General features: G+C 42.4%; 1 protein-coding gene across 2 annotated transcripts in view; it reads right to left on the bottom strand.

Annotated features, from left to right (window-relative positions):
- Positions 1-1,484: 1,484 nt before the first annotated feature.
- Positions 1,485-24,700, bottom strand: part of LOC126536934 (serine/threonine-protein kinase DCLK1) — a 46,017-nt gene continuing 22,801 nt past the window's right edge. For both annotated transcript variants that reach the window (XM_050184003.3, XM_055073618.2), the window contains exons 8-17: positions 22,230-22,321; positions 21,720-21,777; positions 20,001-20,120; positions 19,109-19,386; positions 18,778-18,855; positions 18,320-18,416; positions 17,515-17,601; positions 15,003-15,107; positions 12,832-12,885; positions 1,485-12,126 (exon numbers count right to left, since the gene is read on the bottom strand). In XM_050184003.3, coding sequence (XP_050039960.1) covers positions 12,880-12,885; positions 15,003-15,107; positions 17,515-17,601; positions 18,320-18,416; positions 18,778-18,855; positions 19,109-19,386; positions 20,001-20,120; positions 21,720-21,777; positions 22,230-22,321 — 921 coding nt within the window. In that variant the 3' untranslated portion in view covers positions 1,485-12,126; positions 12,832-12,879. The remainder of the gene's footprint in view (positions 12,127-12,831; positions 12,886-15,002; positions 15,108-17,514; positions 17,602-18,319; positions 18,417-18,777; positions 18,856-19,108; positions 19,387-20,000; positions 20,121-21,719; positions 21,778-22,229; positions 22,322-24,700) is intronic.

The raw sequence follows: 24,700 nt of genomic DNA, 5'->3' as shown, positions 1-24,700 counted from the left end.
TTGGCAAATATAGTACAGGTGTTCATATCACACAAAAGTGCACGAGTATAATAAACCGTGGATGTGTTTTCTTTACCTGTTCATTTGTCAGCAACAACTATATTGGAAAACCTGACACAGTCAAATCTGTCTCTAGCAAAGAACCTCTGTGTAGCTATCTGGTATCTTCACAATAACCGAGAACAGGACTGTGCTTTGTTTAGGCTCAAGAGTTACTGGGCTGTACCAGGCCAGCTCGGGCCTGAATCTTTCGTGCCTAAGGCAGGCACAGGTCAGGTTTAAAGCCACTGAGCAGGGCTCGGGCCAGAAAAAACGACCTGTGCGATGCTCTAAAGACCTCTACCCCTGGTGCTTCGGCATTTCATAAATTCTCCATTTGCCGTGAATGACCATGTTGGTATCACAGGGGAAATGCGTATAAAGTGAAGTATAGCCACCGACTTTAGCTGAAGTATACCCACTGGGCATGACTGAAAGTATAGAACAAGTTGGTAGGGATTAATTTTACAGAACGGACACAAGAAGAAATGAAAGAAAAAGGACAACACAAATGCCGACTATCAAATGAAAGCTTGGTTGCACAATGGCAGAAAAGGAGGAAGACACAAAATTATCCGCGTGTGCTCAAGGGAAGGCAGTACCAACCTAAAAATCATGGACATGTGCAAGCGCTTGCGAAAGGTAACTGTTTAGGCATGATAATTCTTTGTGCAATATAATGGAGGGCTGACATATGCACATAGTACGTCGTCAGTGTTATGCCAAGCATTAGCCATAATGTGAATTTCTTCTCCCTTATGTCTGAACAAAACTATAAACATTTTCTGCATTGAAGTTGTTGCTCAAGATACTTGGCTGTTGGCATTTGTACACCAAGGCAATATCATGTGCAAGATGGTGCCGGAAATGTGCACGAAGCCATTGGTGACGTCTAGCAACACCATGCGCGGACACCAGCTAATCCAAGTATTTACTAGAGAGACTGACTTGGCCTACTAAATGCAACAACTGTGGAAACTTTCTTTAACAGCAGACAGTAGCACAAATACAATCAATCTGAGGATTTAAAAAAATGCCACAATGAGAGAGCCGTAGCTGGTATGTAGCAGTCCTTGTGGCAATGTTTTGATGACACCATGTTCAGGCTAGAATGGGCTGAAACATTGTTCTGATGGGTGAGAAAAATAACAGCGCCTTAGAATAGGACACATGAGTGCTGCTGTACATCGTCTGCTGTATGACCTGTGGTAAAGCCCTTTCATTCAAATTAGCACTCTGCTGACGTATAGTTCTGTTACAGGACACTTGTTTGAGAGGAAATGTATACTATTAGTATTGTTTTGTTTTAGCGAAAACCTTTATTCTGGTGGAGGCTAATTTTGAGCGTTACGCAGCTCACTCTGCAAAGCCAGAGCAAGTGCACTATCATGGTGCAAGGTGTTGTTGCCACAGCACCATGCAAACTTCATGTATGCCACACACAATTAGGTGTAAAAAGTACTCAAGTTTTAGTGCAACAGGCAGACCTATCAAGCACATCAAAAGAAGCACCAACATGTTTCACCACACTAGACGCTCCGATAGACATCCAGTAATTAAATCACACAACCTAATGCAGCATTACACATTCAACTAAATATAGTGGCAAGAACACAGATATCTACAATTATACTACTTGAGTTTTGTTTAAACCATCACTAACACGTTTCTACAGTAACAATACAAGACAAAAAAACAAAAGAAAGCACTTGTTCTAGCTTCCATACAGTTATCAATACTTTCTTTTTTCAATTAATAAATGCAAGGGACTCACTTCAATCTACTGCAAACGTTTTAGTGTGTTCAAGCCTATACAAATATTATTATTGCTAGTTCCAAACTGTTAATCTGTACAGAACTTGATTAATCAAATCAAATAAAACAGAAGGGTAAGAGCCGTTAATTTTGCGCATCCTTTCGCTTGTCGCCGCTAGCACACGAACGCTGAAGTTTTGACAGTAGTCTTATGCAGAAGCTGTATTTGCATCCAACAATAAAAGTCTACAAAAAACACTACAGGACAAAGTATGATGCTTCACAAAATATGTTCATATTCAGAGGAACATATGCGTCAGTGCGAACATATATCTTCAAGAGTGCCTTAAATTAGTTCAGTTATCACAGACTACTGAACTTGTGTGAGATATCTATATCGATCAACCATAAGACCAGATGTGCTAAACCAGATAAATGACAGCTGAAAAATACACTATGTTCAGTGCCCATGTCCATGAAGGCATCAATAAGATGCCAAGACTGATCTTTTTTTCTTTGTCGAATGCAAACTTTCAGCACCTGCAACATTCATTGTCACATATACAAATGCACTAGCTCAAAGGATAAAAGCACTGTCCAGTGAGAAATTTTCACCTTTCCTAGCAACTTACAAATAATAAGTGGTTCAAATAAGGGCCATGCAAAAGTACAATCAATACTACAATGTGCAACACATTACATAGTTTTATGATGTAAAAGCTATTCGTTATATTTTCGCTCATGTTTATAACTACAATCAGCTACACATTTCAGGTAGATTCAATCACACATCTGTAGTCACTTCTATGGGATGTCCAGCCAGCCAAACAGTGAGCCCACTTCCTTCAATTTTGCTAGTTTATTGAGAACAACCTGTGTGATTTCTTATAACTATAAATTAAAATAATTTGTGTATTACTACTTCTATGCAAGAAATGCACTCAGGTCAATGCAAATCATGAGCCACTGCCATTGCACTGGCATATAAAGTATTATGATGCAGGCAGTTTCAAGGCTTACCAAGGCCACTTTCCATCAAAATTTTTGCATGAAATTGATGTGCATTGCTACTGCATAGTCCACTTCGATTCTCACTGAGCAGTTGGTCTGACTAACTACTACTGCATCTTGCGTGGTTTAAATAAGAACATTTTGGTTAGTAAACATGGCTTCAACAACATGAGTGCACACTTTAATTGAACTATGTCACCCCATTATTGCGACAGCAATTATATGGACACTCCAAGTGAATTTTCATTGTTGTCATCGGTGTGGGGCTCTACATATATTTAGGTATATGCATGCTATATGCTTATCCATGCCATATACACAGGTTATATTGCCATACTATTCAACCACTAAAGTTGCTCATACCAGTTCTTACGTTCTTGACTAAATTATTCCTCAGAATTCTGAGAATGGCAGCACCACAAACAAATGTCATGCAACATAACACACACAGTGCATGCTTTTTATGTTAGATCTTCTCAGACTATTAAAGCTAAAAATACAAAACAATATCAGTGCTCAATCCTGAATGTGATGCAATTTTACTGGTGTGGTTCTTTACAGGCAGCGTAGTGCCCCCTGTGTGATGTCATAACAGGCCCTACGTGGTGTGTTAAAGTTTTTAAGGGTGCTAGAAACTTAGTCAAACCTGTGTATAGTTAAAACATTGTCCGAGGAGTTTAAGTGCAACGATAAACCTTACTATCGCAGTCAGTGCTTTGCTCTTTGGGTGAAACTGACAATTGTTGATTATTAGGCCATGTCAAAATATATTGATATATTTCACAGTGACCAAGGCTTATTAAACAAGCTGGTTTAACAGGTTGCTTAGTAAGCCGATGCCAAGCAACAGTGGCTGGTGCTAACCTATGTTTAACACAAACCTTCTGCTGCAATCTATACTGTCCTATGTTGCTGTCCTTGTTCCACATTTGGTGACTAAGATGGCTGTAGTGACAGCAATCTTTGATGCCGCTTGAGAATTACTATGATTAGTTTAATTCATGTTAATTTAAATTGAAAAGGTAATGCAGCAGTGCATTATGAACATCGAGTTTGGTGCTCCTTGGCTTGACAAGCATTGAGAGTGCCCACATGACCAAGAGTGAAAACAGAGGCTCGCTAATTTGCTTTCTCCGTTATGATGCCACTGAAGCCCAGCATTCAAGACGACACATTTGGCGTGTTGCATGTCTGCATATTAGCAGCTGCTACGTTTTATCATTACAGTCCCACACAAACCACAAAAATTATGGTTCTATTATAATGTGCACAGTGGCCAGAGCTACTGTGCTAACTTCACTGCTTGGCATGGACAACCACACTTTAAACCACCAACTGGCACCTCCAAGTGGAGGACTGTGCCTTCTACATTAAATATGTTTAAAATAAGATCTCACTTTACAGGATATTGACAACACCTACAGGATATTGACAAAACCCCAGGAAAATTTGGTAAGAATAAACCGTGCGACATTTCTATATATATATGTATAATCTTTTGCATCGGGAAGTGACAGCTGAACTTCTAGCAAATGCAGTTGTTTCCAAACTTATGCTAATTTTTGGGCTTCATTGCTCCAAAACTGCACTGTGAGCTATGAGGCACAATGTAGCACAGAAGGGTCCAAATAAAATTTGATCACTTGGCATTCATGAACTTGCACTTAAATTTAAGCACATAAGCATTTAAGAACACAGCTGTCGCACAATCTCAATGCAAAGCCATTGAGCTACCACAGCTTCCTATGTTCTGCAAAATGCACGAAACTCCACATTTTCAAAGGTTTACAAGAGCAAACTGGCCCATAAATCACTGGAACATCAGCAACATGTTTTTCACCCAAGACATAATGAATAGATGTGTTAAGCCATCACACGTAAAATGCCAGATACAGTAAAGAGCACTACTGGTTAGGCTGGCCCATAAAAACTGAGGTATTGGTTATCTTCTTTTTTCAAAACACTGGCACATGAAGCCCCTCACCAGAGCAATTCGAGTGCGTGCTTAAGGAACCAAAGTGCACATACAGCTACATTACTTTGGGCCAAGGTTATGCAGATGCAACATCATGATTGCGTTGCATCACGCAACTGTCTTACTCTCATAATGCAAGTCACTCAGCATGCACTGCCCAGTACTCGTGTCAATAGTGTAAATGTAAACTGTGTAAATGATTATCACAAGACATGAAGTACAACAACTATGTTGTTCCTTGCTGTCCACAGTATGAATATGAACTCACGCAGAAGCCACAAACTTTTTTTAAACCACAAGTAAAAAGAAAGTGTCCTAAGGCTTTTAGGGCGAACTCAATCTATATTCAAGAAAAACAGAACATTCTGAAATGTGCATGCATCCATGTCCACTAACAACATAGTAAGCCAGCCAGCACAAGTTTTTCTAATGTGAAAACTCTGGAAAAAAAAACTCTTCAACTACAGTACCTTGTGGCCTAAGCCAGGTGATGTGTACTTCACGGCTGCACCTGTAGAATGTAGCTCTCCACAGCAGGCCTTGCGCTCAGATTACAACGTATTTGAATTATTGCGCAGTGTCATGTCATGGTAAGCGTCATGTTAAAAGGGTTAAGGGATTGTCATTATGTAAGCCCCTTGTAACAATGTGGCATTGACTGCCATTGAAAAGAAACAGTAGTTTTAGAACTTATGGACATCTTTTTTTAAAGGGACACTATAAAGTCAAACATTAGGACAAGCTAGGTAGACTAGCCCTTCAAAATGTCCAAGGCATTACCTCAACTTAGAATGGAGCTTTTAAGAAAAAATATGTGAATGTAGGATAACTATTGTACCATCACTGTGAAAGTAGGGTACTTGCTTCTGATGGTGCATTGTTTAGAACTAGCAAATTGTAGTGAACCCCTGATAATAAAAAGGTGATTACATTATATTTCAACAAGAAAGAAAATGCAGTTTGGCTCATTTTAGAGAAATTTACTACGGAAGTGATCCTCTCCACTAAATTTTCCCAATACACTCGACCATCATTATTTGTTCAAGTATAGCGCTCACTCTGTGAGGCCCTTTGGCTCGAAAGATAAGCAAAAATGGTAACATAACTAGAGAATGATGTCCGAGATCGGCAACATAGTTTGCACAGGTAATATGATGCGGGGAAAAAATATTTTGAGCTTTACATGGCAAAATCGTGACATGATTATGAGGCACGCCTTAGTGGAGGACTCCTGACCATTTTGACCACCCGACGTTCTTTAATGTGTAGCCAAAGCATGGTACACAATATGCTATGTTTTGTTTTTTCACTTTACTGTTGGGCCCGCTTCCTGGTCGTTTCGCCTTTGTTCATAAACAATGCAACTTGGTACACAGTGAAGGGTAGTGTCTGGTCACGCTCATCACCCCTTTTGTAGCTGGCAATTTGAATTGTGGAAGCGCAGTGCCATTGGTTGCAATTTTCTCCAACTTTTAGTCACCTGTGTGCAAGGTTTCTAGAAGGGTAATTCAGCAGTTTAGAATGATTCAGTGTTTGCCCTCTCTGTTTCCTTGAACAAACTTCGTGGCATAGGCTACAGCACAGCAGCATATCAAGGAATGAAGTCAGTTTATCAATCATGGTGTGCTTGTTGGGTAAGCTAATCAACATGCATGCAGGTCTAACAGTTTGCTTTCGGAATGAGCAAAGAAGAAACATATTACCCAATATCACGTTGTTAAGACTCCACCTACATAATGCTAATCAGTAAGTGTACCTTTTGAACATGCTTTCTGAATATCTCCTCTTGTGACTGCAGTGGAATACCAATTATGTAATTGTTACAGCAGCAGCATTAAAATGCTGTGCCATACAATAATATTGCAATACCCCATCCACCTTAAAAGAGACAGAGGGAGAACACAATACTACTAAAGCTTCTGGGATTTCTTTATGCAAATAGGCAAATTTTGCCCCTTGCAGAACCCACAGCCATTAAGGAAATGCTGCAGAGATAAAGGTTCGAACAAAGAATACACTGAGCAGTCCATGACATGTGTAGAACAGATAACCGGTTGTTTTACAATAGCACCAGTGGATACCAAAGAAGTGAAATACAGCGGAGGGTGAAATATAATTATTTAGGAGGAGCTACAAAATTGAATGAATGAATGAATGAATGAATGAATGAATGAATGAATGAATGAATGTGTTTTATGTCCCAGAGCAGTTACCCCTGCACTGCACTGTTCCTGGTGTCAAATTTCACAAGTCGCATTTTGGAGTTTACATCGTGTGATGTAACACTTGGCACAGTTACTAATCTGGCTTTTCAGAAAAAAAGAAAAAGCAACATTGTTTTTGTTTATGGGAATGCAAGCTGCTGCCGAGACAGCACTGATGATGACATTCAGTGGCATCCCCTTTGAAATGGGGCAGGGACAAATAGTCACCTAGCCTGCTTTATTTAATCAGATTGTACTGATTGCCCCAACTGAGAGCCACAGCCACACAGACACCATGATGGGTGTGGAAATACGAGACTAGGAAATTTGAGGTTACAGGGTTAGCTTGGTCAATGGCAGAAAGGAGTAATCGGAGATCTCTGGGTGAGGCCTTTGTACTAAAGTGGACCTAAGGTGATAATTTCAAGAAAATGGGTAGTACTGCTATGGAGAGGGGTGGCAGGATCAAGATCTTACTGCATGCATTGCACTTCATGCACCTGGTGCTGTCACAGCAAACAAGCTGTTATATGGAACTTCACACCTGTAATCACGCTGTTGCTAATGAGACTGCCAAGGGTGACAGCTGTAGCAGAGCCTTGGTAGAGACAACTGTTGGGTTGTTACACCAAGGGTAAAACTAAACAAATAAAATGTGAAAGGAGAGAAGGTTCAATCCAGTGGCCCTTCAACAAATGACTTGTCTGGAAATTTGTGCAGGGAATCACGAATGCAAAAGATGACATTCGTCTGAGACTGACACAAACCTACAACTGCAAAGATTTCTTTCTAAGGAACATTTTTAGGTTTCCTTCCGCAGGGTCATGCTACTTTTCAGTGGATGCCAACATTCCTTCCTAGGGACTGTCTGTTTAGCTGGCTGTCAATCCAATCAATGGGGCAACCAGGACAATGGCAAAGTGTAGGCACCCAGATGAGCTATCCCTCATGATTCAGCTGTTGCAGAACGCACTTTGGCGGGTAAAATAAGACATAAACCAGACTTGAGATCATAGGAAATGGGCAAAAAGAATTAAAAAATGAGACTGCAAATAGTAAGAAGTGAAAACTGTGGCACTCCAGAGGAGCAGAAAATGGGATAGCTGCTGCATTAGTACACAGCAGTGGACAAGAGAATGGACAGAGCAGAGAGCACGAGGGAAGTCTTGTGCCATGTTTTGAAGTCCTTGATCCTCTGTACTGCACACCTCTGCCTACTGTCGCACATCTAAGCGTTGCCATGAACGTTCACTGTAGTCAGTACTTCCTGAAGCACTAAGAGTCGTACTGCATTTAACCCTTTCGCTGTCACGGACGTACCGGTACGTCATCGCGCTTCCCCCCCACAGTGTCACTGACGTACCGGTACGTTCTCTATCGTGCGTTCAAAATTTCGCGCCTGAGTGCAAAGCAGGCGCTCCTGGATTGGCCACACCATCTGTTGACTCTTTCTACAAGTTCGTATATTCGCCCCGACCTGTGTTAGTCCATGTATTGAAGAGTACCGTGCGACTGCCACTCCCCACTTTCTCTTTGCTGAGTGGCGCGGTGGCTCCGTGTTTGCTGGATCATGCGTCGCGCGCGTGTGGTCATGGGTTCAAGGGTTGTTCTGCCATCTCCGCTGGTTTGAAGGTTTTTATTTTTCTTCTGTTGGTGTGCCTGCTACGGCGCGTCAAGTTCAGGCGCACGTGCCGTTGCCTCTCCGAAAAGGGTGACTCGATTGCTGCTTTCGCTCTCTCGCCGCACCCTCGCTTCCAACTTGCAGCAGTAAATGTAAAGCCCTTCGAACTTTGTTTTAGCCTTTTTCTATCTCCCTCTGTCTTCTTGATCACGCAACGTACCGATTCTCTCCGTTGTGCGGGCGACTGAAAGCGCATCCTCCCTGCGCGCGGTTACTTTCGGATGGCTGAGCGTGCGGGACCTTCGTCTGCTCATTGGAGCGGTGGCTCAGTTCCGATTCAGAATACAAGCCGAGCTCGGATTCGGACAGAGTCGCATGCGAGGAAGAGGGTTCCGCATCCTCAGATTCGGATGTTGAACGGATTTTATAGTCAGGCTGATGATGATGATGATGTTTACTAACAACAGCTGCAGAACACTGAAATGTGCATATTGCATTGACTATGTTATTTGTATACCAATCTTAATCAAAAATAAATTGCTATGTTCATTCCCTGTTATGCTTGTTCCCTGAAACCAAACCGACACTGGGGGTGCGTCACGGCCAGAAAGGTCCGACAGCGAAAGGGTTAATACTGCTCTAGATATTATAGCCACTGCTTCTTTACTTCAGGCGAAACTGAGTGCTTTATTTTGGTTCTAGCTGACTATAATAAAAACTATGATGCACGCAGCCTCATTGTTGTAGAATTCGTACACTTCATCCATTTACAAGAATGCGAGGATTTCTTGCCCAGAAGTAATCAATCATAAAATGTAGGTTGCCATCTAAACCAGGGGTGCATAATCAGTGTTCCACTGTTTTATACTGTCGTGTGTGGCGGTTGTGGACTTCATTCTGTCAACCTGCATGTGCTTTCAAAACAAACCCTTAAAAGAATACGAGCATTGGACATACAACACGCATTTAAGATATTATTCAGTAAGAAAAAACAAACAATGTGTGTTACGTCTTGGTGTAGCTAAAAAGTCACTTGGGCATCAAGAAAGGCAGAAAGGCTTAATAATAAAAGTCATGAACTCGTGCGAACCATGAAGCATGGAAACTAAGCACAAGTGACAGGCAGAAGACAGAACCAAGTTGCAACACAATGATTACTCAGGAAAACATATGTGCATGTTTAGTGCGTAGAGCACTTAATTCAACATGCAGCACAAAAACAAGTCACATACAACCACCTGTACCCATGTTTTTCTAAGCAAATGTTTTGCTTGTGTCAGCATCATGTCTATTACTCTCTTACCACTTTCATGCTACATGGTTCACTTGAATTCAAACAGATGAACTCGTCATTCCTACTCTATGTAAAATAAACTCTGGTTCCTTATATAAAAATGAAGGCAAAACAGACACAGTAAAACATGAGGATATGCATAGCAAGCATTAAAAAAATAAGTGATGTTGAGAACGAAAGAAAATAAATGTTATGACACAAAAACAAGCTCACATGCTGCAGAAATGCCTTTCACTCCGTAACAAAAGCCCCTTCTCACCGGTTCCCCACAGTGCAATGAAAAGAATGAGAACTAGTTGCATCTCTCGCCCATTCTCCGATGCTGAACCACATGTGCGCAACAGTGGTTGACTGGAGAGATCATGAGAAATTAGCGGTGGGTAATGGAACTAGCCCTTGTTCCTTTCTTTCTGATTCCTTTGTTCCGTTGTTTGCTGATTCTTGTTACTGCTATTACTCGTCGGCTGGCGTTCCCCACAGCTTTCCCTACAATGCATGGAACTGGTGAGATGGAGTATGCATGTAGCTCCTCTGGCTCTGTTTCGTCAAATTAGATCACATAATGAGCAAAATAATATGGTAAATAATAGCGGCTGCTAAAGAAACTGGTGCAGCCCAACACCAGACATGCATTAATGAAAAAGGCAATAATAATAGTAGTAGCATAATAATTAATAATAAAAAAGGGACTGAGGAACAGAATGAAGCAGTTGCTTTCTCATTCGATACTTAACATGCCATGCTGTCAAAGTTAGATTATCATTTTTAAGCATATTTTCACTATACTTCATAGCAGTGTGTTACTTGATAATGTGCCATATTTTACATTACATAACATGTAACTCCAATGTGCACACAAACACAGGAAAACAAATATGAGGCGTTAGGGCATTTTCCAAAGAAACACACTAGCCACACTAGCATTGTCTTATCTAAAAATCACCACAGAGTTACAAGACCATCTAATCCAAGCCTCTGAAGCAAAGCAAACAGCCAAGATTATATTACTGAAGGTCTTATTCAAAAATAAACTGTATAAGGTGTCACTTTCAAGCAAAACTGCCAACTGCCATGGTTCATGTACTATACTCTGTGCAGAGCAACCTAACTTTGTAAGCATGGCTTGCCAAGTAAAAGACCGAGAGCACAGGAGAGCCACAGTTCCCACATTGCGGCACTCTTGGAGGTCTTGACTAGTTAAAAAATGTGTTGCTCGGAAACTTGCACATTTCATCCTGTATCAGCATGACGAGGCAAGTCGCAGAAAGGCTAGCTCTCATCAAAAATCAGGGAAGCTAGTACAGCCCATAAAAGTGCTTTTGTGGAGGGAAACTGATTGCACGTTTTTCAGCTAAAAACATAAAAGCATTCACCAGTGACATCATCTCAGTAAAAAAATACCAGGACCATGCAGCACCTTGTGTGCCACACTAATTCATATAAACAATGTTCTACACAGTTGCAAAAGCTTTCAAAGCAAAGTACGAGTGCAAAAAGACACACACATTGTTGAAGCTGACATATCTGCCCTGGAATCGAAGATTGCACTGTGTTTCATGCAACCACAACACTGTGCCCTTGAATTTCAGGCAAGGCAGAAACTTTGTCCTAAAATTTGCCTTTCGATGACTTTCATGCTTTGAAAGCTTCTGCAGTTGATTGTACAGTTGACATAAAAACTTTATAGGCCATAAGATCTGAGAAAAACCTAAATGTTTCCACAGCCTGGTATTTGGATTTCTCACCAGCACTGGGACAACATGCAAACAGCACTGAGCTGTATTGTTTTCATGGTCAAAGACACGAACTGCTAGAAAATTCAACGTTTTCTCAGGCCTTGTGACCTGTGAACTTTTGATGTCAACTGTGCATACTATGTTACATCACATCAAACTGACAAACTTCGCACCACACCATGGCCATATGGTGCTGCACTAGCCGCACTGAGTGCAATGCGAGCCGAGTCCAAGGTGGGAGCTAAGGTCTTTCGCAGGGAAGTGTGTGGCGAGAGCCGCACTGGTGCCGCCCACACTGTCCACATATGCTCGAGACTTTGGTTTTGGATGATGAGTGATGTTCGGCAAGCCTCCCTTCAAGAGCGCACATCACTGCTCCAAAGTAGAGGCACATATATATTACACACCGGTGCAGTTGAAGGTCACAAAGCTTCCCTGCGACAAAGTTCTTTTCTTTCTGTTTCTCGATGGCACTACGGAGATGCCAAATGCTGCAAGAACGAAAGCCAGGTGGGACACAGGACTCGAGCATGGCAACATCATAACAGTTTATGGAGCAACCTACTACTGGGTGGTCAGTTGCTTATAAATTTGTACAGGCTGTCAATCAAATGTGATGCTGCACGATGGCAGGAAGAAAAACCGAGAGTATCTTAAATGACTCGCTGCTGAGATAACAAACATAAATTGCACCTTAATGCATCTCAAAAGTGACATTCCTGTGCTGCACTATGTTGCAACTGAAAGCACGTCCTTTGTTTTCAACACTAATTCAAAATAGCAACCTGTAATTCTCACGCATAGGATGATCATTCCGTCATGAAGTGAAGATTGAATGCAGCCAAACTGGAGCTGATTGCGGAAAATGAACAGCTATTGAAAGGCTCACATGGCAGAAGTTTTTTCAACCACTGAAGTTCCGGGTTAATATTCACGATAGTTCTCTTATGCAAGTGACATCTATGGATGACTATAGGTGTGGAGGTTGTCCCATTACCACGCTAATCCCCACAAGCAACTCGTGTTCCAATGCCAGCCAATGTGGAAGCACTCTTATGTAAGGGAAGTTCACTTTGTGAATACAGGCCCTCAGGCATTGAAAATCCGCACCCTGCTAGGTTAGATACCACAAAAGTGCTGGTGTCGCTCCTCAGAGGGAGGTGCAAGAAGATGCACTGATAATCCAAGTGTCGTACCTGAGCATCCACAGCATGCAGCTTTCTTCGTGCTGACCAGCAGTGGTGTCAGGACTGAAAGCAAGCAAGCAGACGACATTCCTTGCACAACCTAAACAATGATGCACACTATTGAACCCTCACTCAATGCCAATATGAAACATGAACTCAGACAACATAACACTAATAGCTCCTAGTCAAGTTACTCTTTATACTCCCACAAAGAAAAGAGTTCCACATCTGCTTTTCATTTGCTGCTAGCTCATCCACTCGCTGCATGTGGTCACGTGGTTCAAGAAGCAGCTGTGCAGGGCAGAGAAGTCACCACTAAGGCAGAGACACAATGCTGCCGATGGCAACACAGCTGTGTCAACACAGTTTGGCATCTTTTTTGATGACCAATGCCCAGATGACTGTTTATGAAATTGGTCTGTCCTGTTTTTCTCATTTTGGTGCTGGATTCGAAAGATAAACACTTCCTTCTTTTTCTTCCAAACAAGTTCTTACTTATTCCCTTTAGGTGCCCGTGTCCCCATTTGTGGACGCAACTTGTGTTTGCTGGTTCTGTTGAGTGGTGACCATTAAAAGAAACAGACATCGAGCTTCAGGTGAACTGAACCCCCTGCATGCTCAACGTGCCTTGAATTCACTTCCGATGTGCTCCTTACTGCTACAGACAACCACTTTTCTTCAGGTACTACCATGCTTGATGGGACATTTGACATGGCGCATTCCGGTAGCAACTTAGAAAAACTTTTTTTTTGCTCAGAATGCATGCAGTCAATTAATAAAATTCCGTATGTGCTTCAAGCCTGTGATTGAATTCTTTTATCCAAGAATGGTGAATTACTGACTGAGTAATAAATAAATAATTACTCCCTAATTATGATGACTCATCAGAAAATGCACAAAGCATCATCCTATTACCTTGTGTTTCTAGCAGTGGAGCATTGAGTGCTTAGGAATGAAGTTATAGAAATTTGACTACATTTATAGACAGTCCATCATAATTCGCACCTGAGGGGGTTATTTAGGATTGGCGAGAGGCCTGTGTTTCAACAGATGGCGCCACCACACTGTGCACAGCAAAGGATTCCACTATAGGCAATGTCTCAGCACATGCAACAAGGTGTTTGTATTTGTTGACAAGAAATCAAACAATTATCATAGCTCATATGTGTTTAGTAATCAATAATATGGCCTTCTGGTGTCCCAGATAAAGCGTGTTGACCGCACTTTTATCCACGTTGTTGCAATGAGCTGAACTCCTGCGAGTGCGACTTTCCCTCACAACCTTGGCTCATTTAATGCGAGGATGGCAAACCTCCACATAACTCTGCTCCATGTTCGAGCAGACACAGCAATTCTAGTTCCTATGGCGATCCAACAATGAGCCTTTTTCGTGACAGCTGACAACAATGCTACAGCGAATGGAAACAGTCCCACTTGGATTTCTCACAATGTTGCTTGCGCAAAGAGGAGTCTTTCTTCGAAGCTCAGGATATCAAAGCAGGTGTAATGGTCTTTGGCTGCTGAGATATTAAAGGTAGAAAATGAAGTTGAAAGGTACCAGACCACTCCAAACATGCATTCTATTTTTCGCCAGCTGAAACATGTGCATTGCTTTGTGTTTGGTTTGCTTGCCACATGAAGTCAGCAAGAGACTCAGGCAAAAAGAGATGCACTAGTCCTGTTCGAACCAGAGAATTAGGCTGGTTATTGAAGATACGGGATTGGGGATAAAATATAATTTTCCCTGAGCAAAGTTCATAGCAGGCGTGGACATCCGACTCCAGCAATCATGGAATTGGGCCAGTCAGCACTAGAGGCATTTCCACAGCTTAGACAACGCCAATTTTGATATATATATATATATATATATATATATATATATATATATAGATAGATAGATAGATAGATAGATAGATAGATAGATAGATAGATAGATAGAGAGAGAGAGAGAGAGAGAGAAGGAGGAGGAGGCTTGTATTTGCTTGCACTCAACCGAAGGATCTTTCTTGGCACATGTGTAGCTCGCATTTCTTGGTGGTAATACACGCAATGTTCTGCTTACTGTGCATGTATTGGAAAGGATATGTCCTGCATATGCCACAAAGGATTAACACAGTGGCAGGCTCACAAAAAGGTGCTTGACAAGGGCAGTTTGCAAAAGCATGGTATGAGCTATTTACCATGGCCGACGGCAGTGCACCAGCAGCATCTAGGCTGGAACGTGGCCGCTCTTCAAAGTGCAGGCCCACCTGCCATGCGCCAGACTGCCTGGTCGCTCCCCCACCCTGAAAAGATGGTGGACACACACCACAATGTTGCACAATTATTATTTCAGGCAGCGGCCCTGCAGCTGAGGCAATATGATGAGGTGGTTAAAGACAAACTGAATAAAAATTTCACTTTGGTCAAACTGGTTATAGTGAGCAGTAGATATAATAGAAGCGACGCTGGCAATGTTGCAGGAGTGGCAATCGCATAGTTTTATAACACCTTTCAAATAGTGCTTTAGAAGATGATGTAGACATCTGATGGCAAGCAAATGCAACTCAGATTCCTGAACGAGAGGAAAGGGGGTTAACCGAGGGGCCGGATTTTTTATTAGTCATATCATAAGAAGCCAACAAACACTGACACCAAGGACAACATAGGGGAAATTACTTGTGCTTAATAAATGAAATAAAGAAACGATAAATTAATGGAAATTAAAGTGGATGAAAAAACATGCCGCAGGTGGTTGTGGGTTCGGTTCCCACCTGCGGCATGTTTTTTCATCCACTTTAATTTCCATTAATTTATCGTTTCTTTATTTCATTTATTAAGCACAAGTAATTTCCCCTATGTTGTCCTTGGTGTCAGTGTTTGTTGGCTTCTTATGATCAGATTCCTGAAGTGTGACCATGTACAAATCATGTCATGTGTCATGTGTCATGTGTGTCATGTGTCATGTCTTGGTGTCCTGGCAGTTGATGGTACTAACTGTTCTCAGTTCTGGGTCGTTTCTGGTGAGAAACGATCGTAATGTTTCTTTGAGTCCTTGCCCTTTATCTGAGGCAATTCACTGTCCCGTCCAATGGATAAGCCAGTGGACAGTACACTTGTCGCTCGAATGAGGTGCTGCATGGGGTGTTGCATCAAGCTGAAGTGAAAACATCTCTGAAGGTTCTCATCTGAAATGGTGGTCCCTGTTTGTGCTGTTCAGATTCTTTAACATGAAGTGGTGGAGCTACATGAAAGCCCACAGAGAAGTGAATTTGTACACATCTCAGTGATTACTGCACAATAAACAGCAAACAGCTATCCTGCCACCCAAATTCTGTGCAATCCCGCACAATTTCGTGGAAAAACTACCCAATACTGTGCAATCATTAGTGGGGAGCTGAAGACAGAGTGCTCCAGTATGTGATAATACAAACTTCCACTATTCCTCTGCACGATAATAGGTGGGCAGTCAGGATGGGCAGAGGATAGAGGGCACTGGTTCTTATGGGCACAGCTACACTTTGCACAAAGAGTGAGTGATGCCAACTGGGGTAATGCCGCCAATGCTTGGCAAGAGCAGCATATGCTTCCTTATAGCTTTGCTCATACAAAGCACATTCAAAAACATTGTCGGAAAATATTTGCGAGGAGATACAGGCATATTCCGCACTGTTCATATAAAGCATTGCCGGGCTTCTTTAACCCTTTGAGGGTAAATTTTCTTCACCACATGCGACCCCTCAGGGCTGAATGTGTTTAGTGCAGATTTAAAATCTTCAGACTGAGCTATTAAAAAAAAATTTACAGCAATCTTTTTAGAGTGACCCTAAAGTGACAAGATATTTTCTGTAAATAAATATATGCAATGTTTACTCGTGAATACAGATGGGCTTCCATAAATAGGAATAAAAAGTAGATACACTGAAATAACTATATTCTGATTCGGCACTAGGGTGATAGTCCGCATTGGAAGAATGGCTGCTCGACTTGCAGCAGAGCACCCAGCACGAACGTCAATATCGTAATCAAACCATGCATGCAAGTGCATGCAAGGAAGCTCGATGGTTGTGCGCCTGCGAGAAAAAATAGACAAGTCGGAAACTTGCAGTAATTCTTTGTTCTGGAGCCAACGAGGGGCAATCAGTTTTCGCAAGGCGAGTCTCGGGAAAAGAAACAGCATGGCAGGATTGTTCGTATGTACCAGCGGCCGCCTGTGAATAGATGTAATCGCACCCCTGTGAGCAACAGATGAGCGAACATTTAGCGGTAACCCTTTGAGAGATTAAAAACCAGATAGGCATTAGCTTTTATGAGCATAACGAATGGAAACAGCTTGCAAGTCAAAACCAGAACAACTAACTGCCGCGCATTTGCATGCACACATACGCAAGCAGTTGCGGAAGCGGCAGTACGAAGAAGCCGCGGAATGAAAACCGAGAAAAAAAAAAAAAAAAATATATATATATATATATATATATATATATATATATATATATATATATTATATCCACACAGGGTAGCAGCACTTGCTAGGCAACAAAGAGTTGAAAAACTGGCGCATTTGTCAAACATATGGGACATGGCATCAAACATATGGGACATGTTTGCATCATCGTATACTTACGGCATCGACCCTCAAAGAGTTAAAGCAGGCCATGCAAACGTGCAGCGGCAGCAAAGGGCACAAGTTGAAAAAGAATGTTCAGCACTTGCCTGCTGCTGCAGCCAAGGATGCGCAAGGACTTGTACTGCACTCAAGCGCTGTGTCACGTCCACCTTAAGCATGCCACGGATCAAACCCTGCATGATGCAATTTACAATCCCATGTGCATATCAAATCCTCTTAGCTGCTTTGAAGCCGTTTTATTTATTTTAAGCAGCAATCAACACAAACTATCAACACTGCTCTCAGAGCAGCGAAGAGGTGGCACTTGATAAGAGAACGACTCAACAGCAAAGAAAAAAAAAAAAGAGTCCCATCTTTGTGCTATCTTTAACACACGCTCTCACAACAAGCAGTGCAACTTCAAATTGTATCAGTCTTACACTGAGGTAGCTTGTCTTGTTTTACTGAAGATGGCTGGACTTTGCGACTTTGCAAGAAACAAAGCCTAATTCAGACCCCACAATGGCATCAAAAATGGATGGCCTTCTGTGCTATCTCTTGACAATAGCAATTTGTGCTTGACATGATACTGTTTTATGTTTGTGTCCTCATCTTCCCTGCTTTGCTATGTTGAACCAACTAGCCCATCAACTCGTGCTCAGCAAATTCCATTTAACAGTGGACTGTGCATTACATTACACTCCTGACATTGACAGGTTACCATTCCCCAACAACTGGCAGAAATTGTTAGCAAGCCCCCAGTGAAATTTTGACAGCTTACAATTAAATCAATTCATGCTTGAGTTAGCAGCTCTATTATTTATCTATCCTTGAAGAGGCTTTGGTTAAATTTGAGCTAAGGAGCACACTGTGCTGACTTGTCATCCCTGTAAGCATCCCAAAAGCACCCACCTGAGCTGATGCAGATATACCATCCCAGTATGGAGCCATAAACTCGAACCGCCCACTCAGAATCTGGTCAAACAGTTCATCCTGGTTGTTTGTTTGACTGCAAGAATGCAAAAAGAGATGGCATGCAGACTGAAGAAATTCAAAGAGTACACTCAAAGTTCAAATAACCTGAATTAACACGACCACCAAAGCGGCTATTGTCAATAATGACAATGTTAATCATGTTGAAGGGCAATTATGGCTGTGCCGTACGAAAATGCATGCTGACATATAGGCCAACATTCCTCCTTGTGCTTGTGACATGCACAAACATTCATTTCTTCACACTTGTTGCAAAATGTTCCTGAATTATTAAATTCACAAGTGGAACACGTCTCGCTCAGGGGATATATTGAAATGCATTGATCGGTTATATTACGGTGAATTCAGTACAAACTGAATGTGAATGCGATACACACCTGACGAATGGTGGGAAACCGCAGAGAAGGATGTAGGTGATGACACCCATAGCCCAGACATCCACCTCTAAAGCATAACTGCAAACAAACAATGAAACGGTCCCCATAATTAGCCACCAACACCAACACTAGTTTACATGCCAGCTAAAGTGAAACATAGAGTTGGCACTTATTGCAAGCCTGGTTTGAACCTGGCTTGCAATAAGCTTCGTTTGAACTGTGGCCTACATTCGATCGGACGCAACACACATTCACTGGCAGTGCTGAATACCTCTGCAAGTCCATTCCATTGTAACATGAAGTATAATGCAAGAGGTACACATGTGCTCACCCTGTTTCGGCCAGTATCTCAGGGGCTACGTATGTCGGTGTGCCACACACCGTCGACAGCAAGGATCCGTCTCGGGGAAGTTCTGTTGCGAGGCCAAAGTCTGCCAGTTTGAGTGTACCCCGGACACCCACAAGCAGGTTCTCGGGTTTGATGTCTCGATGGACAACGCCCAACGAGTGCAGGTGTGCAAGTGCACTGGCCAGGTCGCTGACCAGACGACTAGCCTCGTACTCTGGAAACTTGGTCACCGCTGCTATGGCGTCAAACAGGTCGCCCCCCTGTGACCACAAAACAAGAAAACCATTCTTCAATGTAAATTTGGTTTCCTCAACTAAATGCTATTCTGCTCCCTCAAAGCTTCATGGGCACAGATACAGGAGGTCCTAAACCGAAAGCACAATAATCTGATCCTTTCTACCAATGTCTTAGGTTGGCAACAACCCATAAACAAGCACTAAAGTGCAAACGCGCTCAACCCGTCTGTTCAAGAACAGCAGAAAACTAAAGAAAAAGATATACTAAATACTATTACACTAAAATACACCTTATGACAAATAACTAGTCAAGAAGTAAAGGCCTGAATTAAAAAAATAAGACAAGAAAAATAAAAAAGAACATGCCACTATGTTACACTACTTAAGAGTGACAACACAAGTGCTGTCAAGCTGTCATCTTTCTCTACTTCTCCACATCCTTTCTTTCCCCCTTCATCTTTAAATCTGTGAGCCAACTGATGCAGCTCAATAACTAAAATGGCATAAACAAAAATTTCACAGCAGTGTGTTTGTACCCCAATCAAGAAAAGAAGAGCCTTGTAACAGTCAGTGATGTGTATTCATTCCTCATTATTTCTAACTACCTTTATTGCAGATAAGTAAGGCACATCACATACCTTGACCAGTTCCATGACCAGGTAGAGCTCAGTGTCAAAATTGAACTCTTCAACTAGCAGAACCACATTTGGATGCTGAACCCTCCGCAAAATGGCCACCTCGTTGGCAATCATCTGCTCCTGCAGGCACAATATACAAGCAACACAGTTGTACACAACCACAGACGTCGACTACGTGGGGGCACTGGGACCCGAGCCACCTCCAGAACTTTCCAATAGGAGGGGAGGCTGAGCCCCCCCGGGCGATGCTGAAGCCTCCCCACCCCCTTGCACACACACCTAAAGTGCCATTACCTGAGCTTTCTCACCCACATCATTCGAGGTTTGTTTTGGGTTTCCTCAACCTTTTCACTTGAAATTTTACTGGGGCTAATAGCTTACTGCATCACTGTTGGCGTGGACGTGCACGGCAAAAATACTTTCGCTTTATTCGTGCAAATCCTAACAAAAGGAGGACGCGCGCATTAGAAGCACTAGCGGCGGCTGCCTCTCCGTATTTTCTCACTTCAACACTGTTTTAAGTTTCCGCTGTAAACACCATGCACATACACAATATACTTAAATATACACACAGGACAAAGTTTATTATATTTTTGAAAGACATGTAGGTAGCCAATTACAAATTCTTTCTAAAGGTACGGATAGCCTATGCCTAGAGAATGAATATGTTGCTGTATGTTCACCACACTTCAGATTGCTTTGCGTGCTTCTTTAAGGATGAAAAAAGCCCATAGACTTCAGTGACCCCTTCGGCAGAGTCTTTTTATCAATGGCGTGTGAAATGCACATGAATGTTGTCTCAGTACTGCTTCTATTTCCAGTAAGCAATACTAACGACTCATGAAAAGACAAAATTCTAATAATTTACATTTATTAGGGATGGAAACATTGTCACTTGCATGCAAAGGTCATAAATATATACAGGATGTCCCAATTAACTATCATGAACCAAGATTTAAAAAAAAGAGCAATGCATTACTCGAAGAAAACCTAGTGCATATTGTTTACAGTACAGTGGATAAGCTGCCAGTAATTTTCTTGTTACTGAGATTTAATTATGTAATTGTAGTTATCTAACTTGAGACATACTATTATAATTATCGAAGTGTCATTGAGGCATTTGAAGGAATGGCCAAGGGACGCCTAACTGCGGTATTTTCAGCAATGTACATTTTGTGTACTAATTTTTTTCAGACTGATAAATAAACCCCAGGAAATATGTAGAACACCACGTGACTGTGCGCTCCCACCCGGATCATAAAGCAGTGCCCTTGAACAGGCTCCCTCAGAGTTATCCAGAACGAAATAAAGAAAATAAAGAAAAGCACAGTGATCAAGCTAATGACTTATCTGCCGCGCCCTGGCTGGTGTAACAAGTCGCGTTTGATGTCAGTTGGAAACAAGCTGTGATAGCTGTTGTCTTAGTGTAAATAAAATGCACGTTGTTTTTTTTTTTTGCCACAATACCTATCAGCACAAAAGTGAATTGACGTCAGTGGAAAGGTTTAAAGGTGCGTTTTGTTCCGTACCAGTTGCCATGTCTTTCTATAACGAGCATTGCTTTCATATAAATAGTGAAAAATATGTCTACCCCTTTTAGAAGTCACACAGAACAACTAAAAAGTGCATCTGTTTTTCCTTAAACCGGAAGCAAATTAGACACAACCACAGTACAATGTTTTTTTTTCCAGAGGAACATTCGTCACCATAAGCACTTGCCTTGCCTCTGCACTTGTCTTTGTCGATGATTTTTAGTGCATACTCGCCACCAGATTCCCTACAGTAAGAGAGAAAAAAAGAAGTCAAATAATGTACATATGTACATCAGTCAAGTCAGGTGAATTGACCTTTGGTGGTCAATTCAACTGACTTGACTGATGTCAGGAATCAATCTGACAAGTCAGGAATCAATCTTACAATAACTGATAAAATTTTTTATTTTTTCACAACTTCAGCACCCCAGAAATTTGGATCTACTGGCATTACTATCCACAAAAGCAATTGTTCATAAACAATTATATCTTGCACTGGTACAACATATTACACACGGAAAAGTACCAATAGATGGTGCGCACAAAAGATGAAAGTGACCTGTTAAATAAAGGAGGTGGAGCAGGGGGAAATTCAACATTCAGCAAATTAAAGGTGTCAAACAGCCAACCTCTGCTGAATCCTAACTGAAGTCAGCTATTCAGACACCAGAATATGTGCAAACATGGCTCCTCGCACCTGGAAACGCACTGGTAGACTCGAGCAAAGTTGCCGTCACCCAGCATTTCTCGCACTGTATACAGCCGTCCAACTGTCTCTGGTAGTACCACCTTCAGTGCAATCAAAGAAAAACATTAAAAATTGAATTAAATTGTGCAGTTTTACATGCCAAAACTACAACATGATTATGGGGCATGTCGTAGTGGGGAACTTAGGACTGATTTTGAGCACCTGGGGTTTTTTACTACGCACCCAATGCACGGCACGCCGGTGTTTTTACATTTTGCCCCCCTCAAAACGCAGCCGCCGTGGCTGAGATTTGATCCCAGGAAAAATGGTGCCAAGTTTAGGCCAGCAATCTAAAGACTCAGTGCAGTGGCCGTATCATTAAAGAGTTCTTTTTGTCCGATCCTATTCCTTACTTGTCGTTTATATTGCTTGAGTGGCCGATCCCAGTGATAACAGGAGTGTTGAGAAATGAAATTCTGTACGTACAGGTACACAGAGAACTTAATGAACTTGCCTCTGCTGAGTGTCTCCCTACCCGGAGACACTCCTCATATTTAATACTTGGTTTAAGCTTGCTGGGAGAACGTCTCGGAGGAAGAGAGCCTGGTGTAAGCCAGGAGAGGGGTCAGAATGACTCGGAGGAGCTGGCAAACAAGCATGGTACAATGGCCGCTCTGACAAAATCTTTATATGTTAGTGAAAGTGCTCTTTGTGTAAACTGTAGCCAGAAAAATCAACGTCAGTTACGAGGTGCGTTGAAAAAGAAACCGAATATTTGAAATAGCGCACCAACCGGCAGTGGGAGCGCGCTGCGACTACTGAGCACACAAACTGCCATTTGCTGCATTTCGCTCTGATCATTAGTTGGCGAGCTACAGCAGCTGAAGTAACCACATTCACAAGCTGTTCATCGGATTAGTGCCAAAGTGACAATGAAAGAGCTTGAAGAACAATGTGTGTGTGTGAAATTTTGCTAAAAACTTGGCAAAGCTTTCACAGAGACATTTCATTTGCTTAGGCGAGTATACAGGGAGGATTATATGAGTCCCATGCAGTGCTCAGTATTTTAAGTGTCTCTAACGTGGTAGAATTGACGATCCCAAGACTGGACAACCTTCCACATCAACAGGCGATGAACATGTAGAGAAAGTTCGTTCGAGAAGTTGATGATGAAGTGGGCATCAGTGTAGGATCATGCCATCAAAATTTGAGTGACAAACTTGAGATGCGTCGTGTCAGTGCAAAATTTGAGCTGCATTTGTTGATTGACGATCAGAAAAAGACTTGTGTTAAAATCGGCCAGGAAATGCCTGCCCCTGCTGATGACAATGAAAACTTCCTTAAGAACATCATAACAGGCAATGAGACGTGGGTTTATGGCTATGATATTGAAAAGAAGATGCAGTCATCGCAATGGGTGAGCAAAGGGTTTCCTCAACCCAAAAAATCATGCATGAGTTGGTCAAAGATCAAGGCGATGTTGGTTATGTTTTCCGAATGTAAAGGCATTGTCCATCAGGAATTTGTGCCACATGGTCAGATAATGAACAAGGAAGTCTACCAGGGAATTCTAGCATGTTTGAGGGTGTGGGAATGCGCGACTCTCACGCGTCCCCTGATATGTTGGTGTTCCCGCACGGCTCGCGTGGCCTGGTGCCCGCGGCGGTCGGAGTGGTTGAGGCGTAGTACGAGAGATGGCGCGAGTGTTGCGCTGCTAACGCCACTGACAGGCGGGGTTACTGGGGCGCCGAAAGACAAGGCGCTTCCTCTTGGGTTCGGGACAGCAAGCAGTGCGGACGTGCTGTGCCGCGCATGCGCCGATCCATGCTTCTGTGAGACCGTCTCGCGTGGCCGTCTTTGAACGCGCCACCGTTCGCGTGACCGTACACGCGAACGACCAGGCGTTGGGATCCAGCATGGGGCAAACATATTTGCTCGCTATCCGGTCGCGGTGAGTCGGACTTCCTAGATTTGTCGTGCGCCCATCGGCATGTTTTGTGGATAGCAACTCGGCTAGCAGGCATTGATCTATGAAAGGTGCAATAAATGCCCTTGTGATTGTTTGCACTACTGTGTTGTCGTTCCTTTGTCCCAAGAGTACGGGAGAACACCACAAGGAATGCTGTGCACAGTAAGAGACCTGAAGTGTGAGAAAACCAGGCTAAGATGTTGCATCATGACAATGCCCCGGCTCACATGTTGCTGCTTATCTGCAGCTATCTAGCAAAACATCTCACTCCTGTTGTGGTCATTCCCCCGTATTCTCAGGACTTAGCCCCAGCACACTTATTCCTGTTTCCCAAACTTAAAGCCACTTTGAAAGGTAGTCATTTCCAAACCATAGAGGAGATTCAGGAGAATGCAACAAGAGACCTGCGCACCATACCAGAAAGTATGTTCCAGGAGGCTTTCCAAAAATGGAAGAAACAAGGGGAACAGTGTATTGCCAGTAAAGGAGACTAATTTGAGGAGGACGGTGC

The sequence above is a fragment of the Dermacentor andersoni genome, chromosome 4 (assembly GCF_023375885.2).
Source record: "Dermacentor andersoni chromosome 4, qqDerAnde1_hic_scaffold, whole genome shotgun sequence".
Classification (NCBI taxonomy): Eukaryota; Metazoa; Arthropoda; class Arachnida; order Ixodida; family Ixodidae; genus Dermacentor; species Dermacentor andersoni.
The sequence above is the reverse complement of the archived record's forward strand: the minus strand, read 5'-3'. Positions and strand labels throughout refer to the sequence as shown.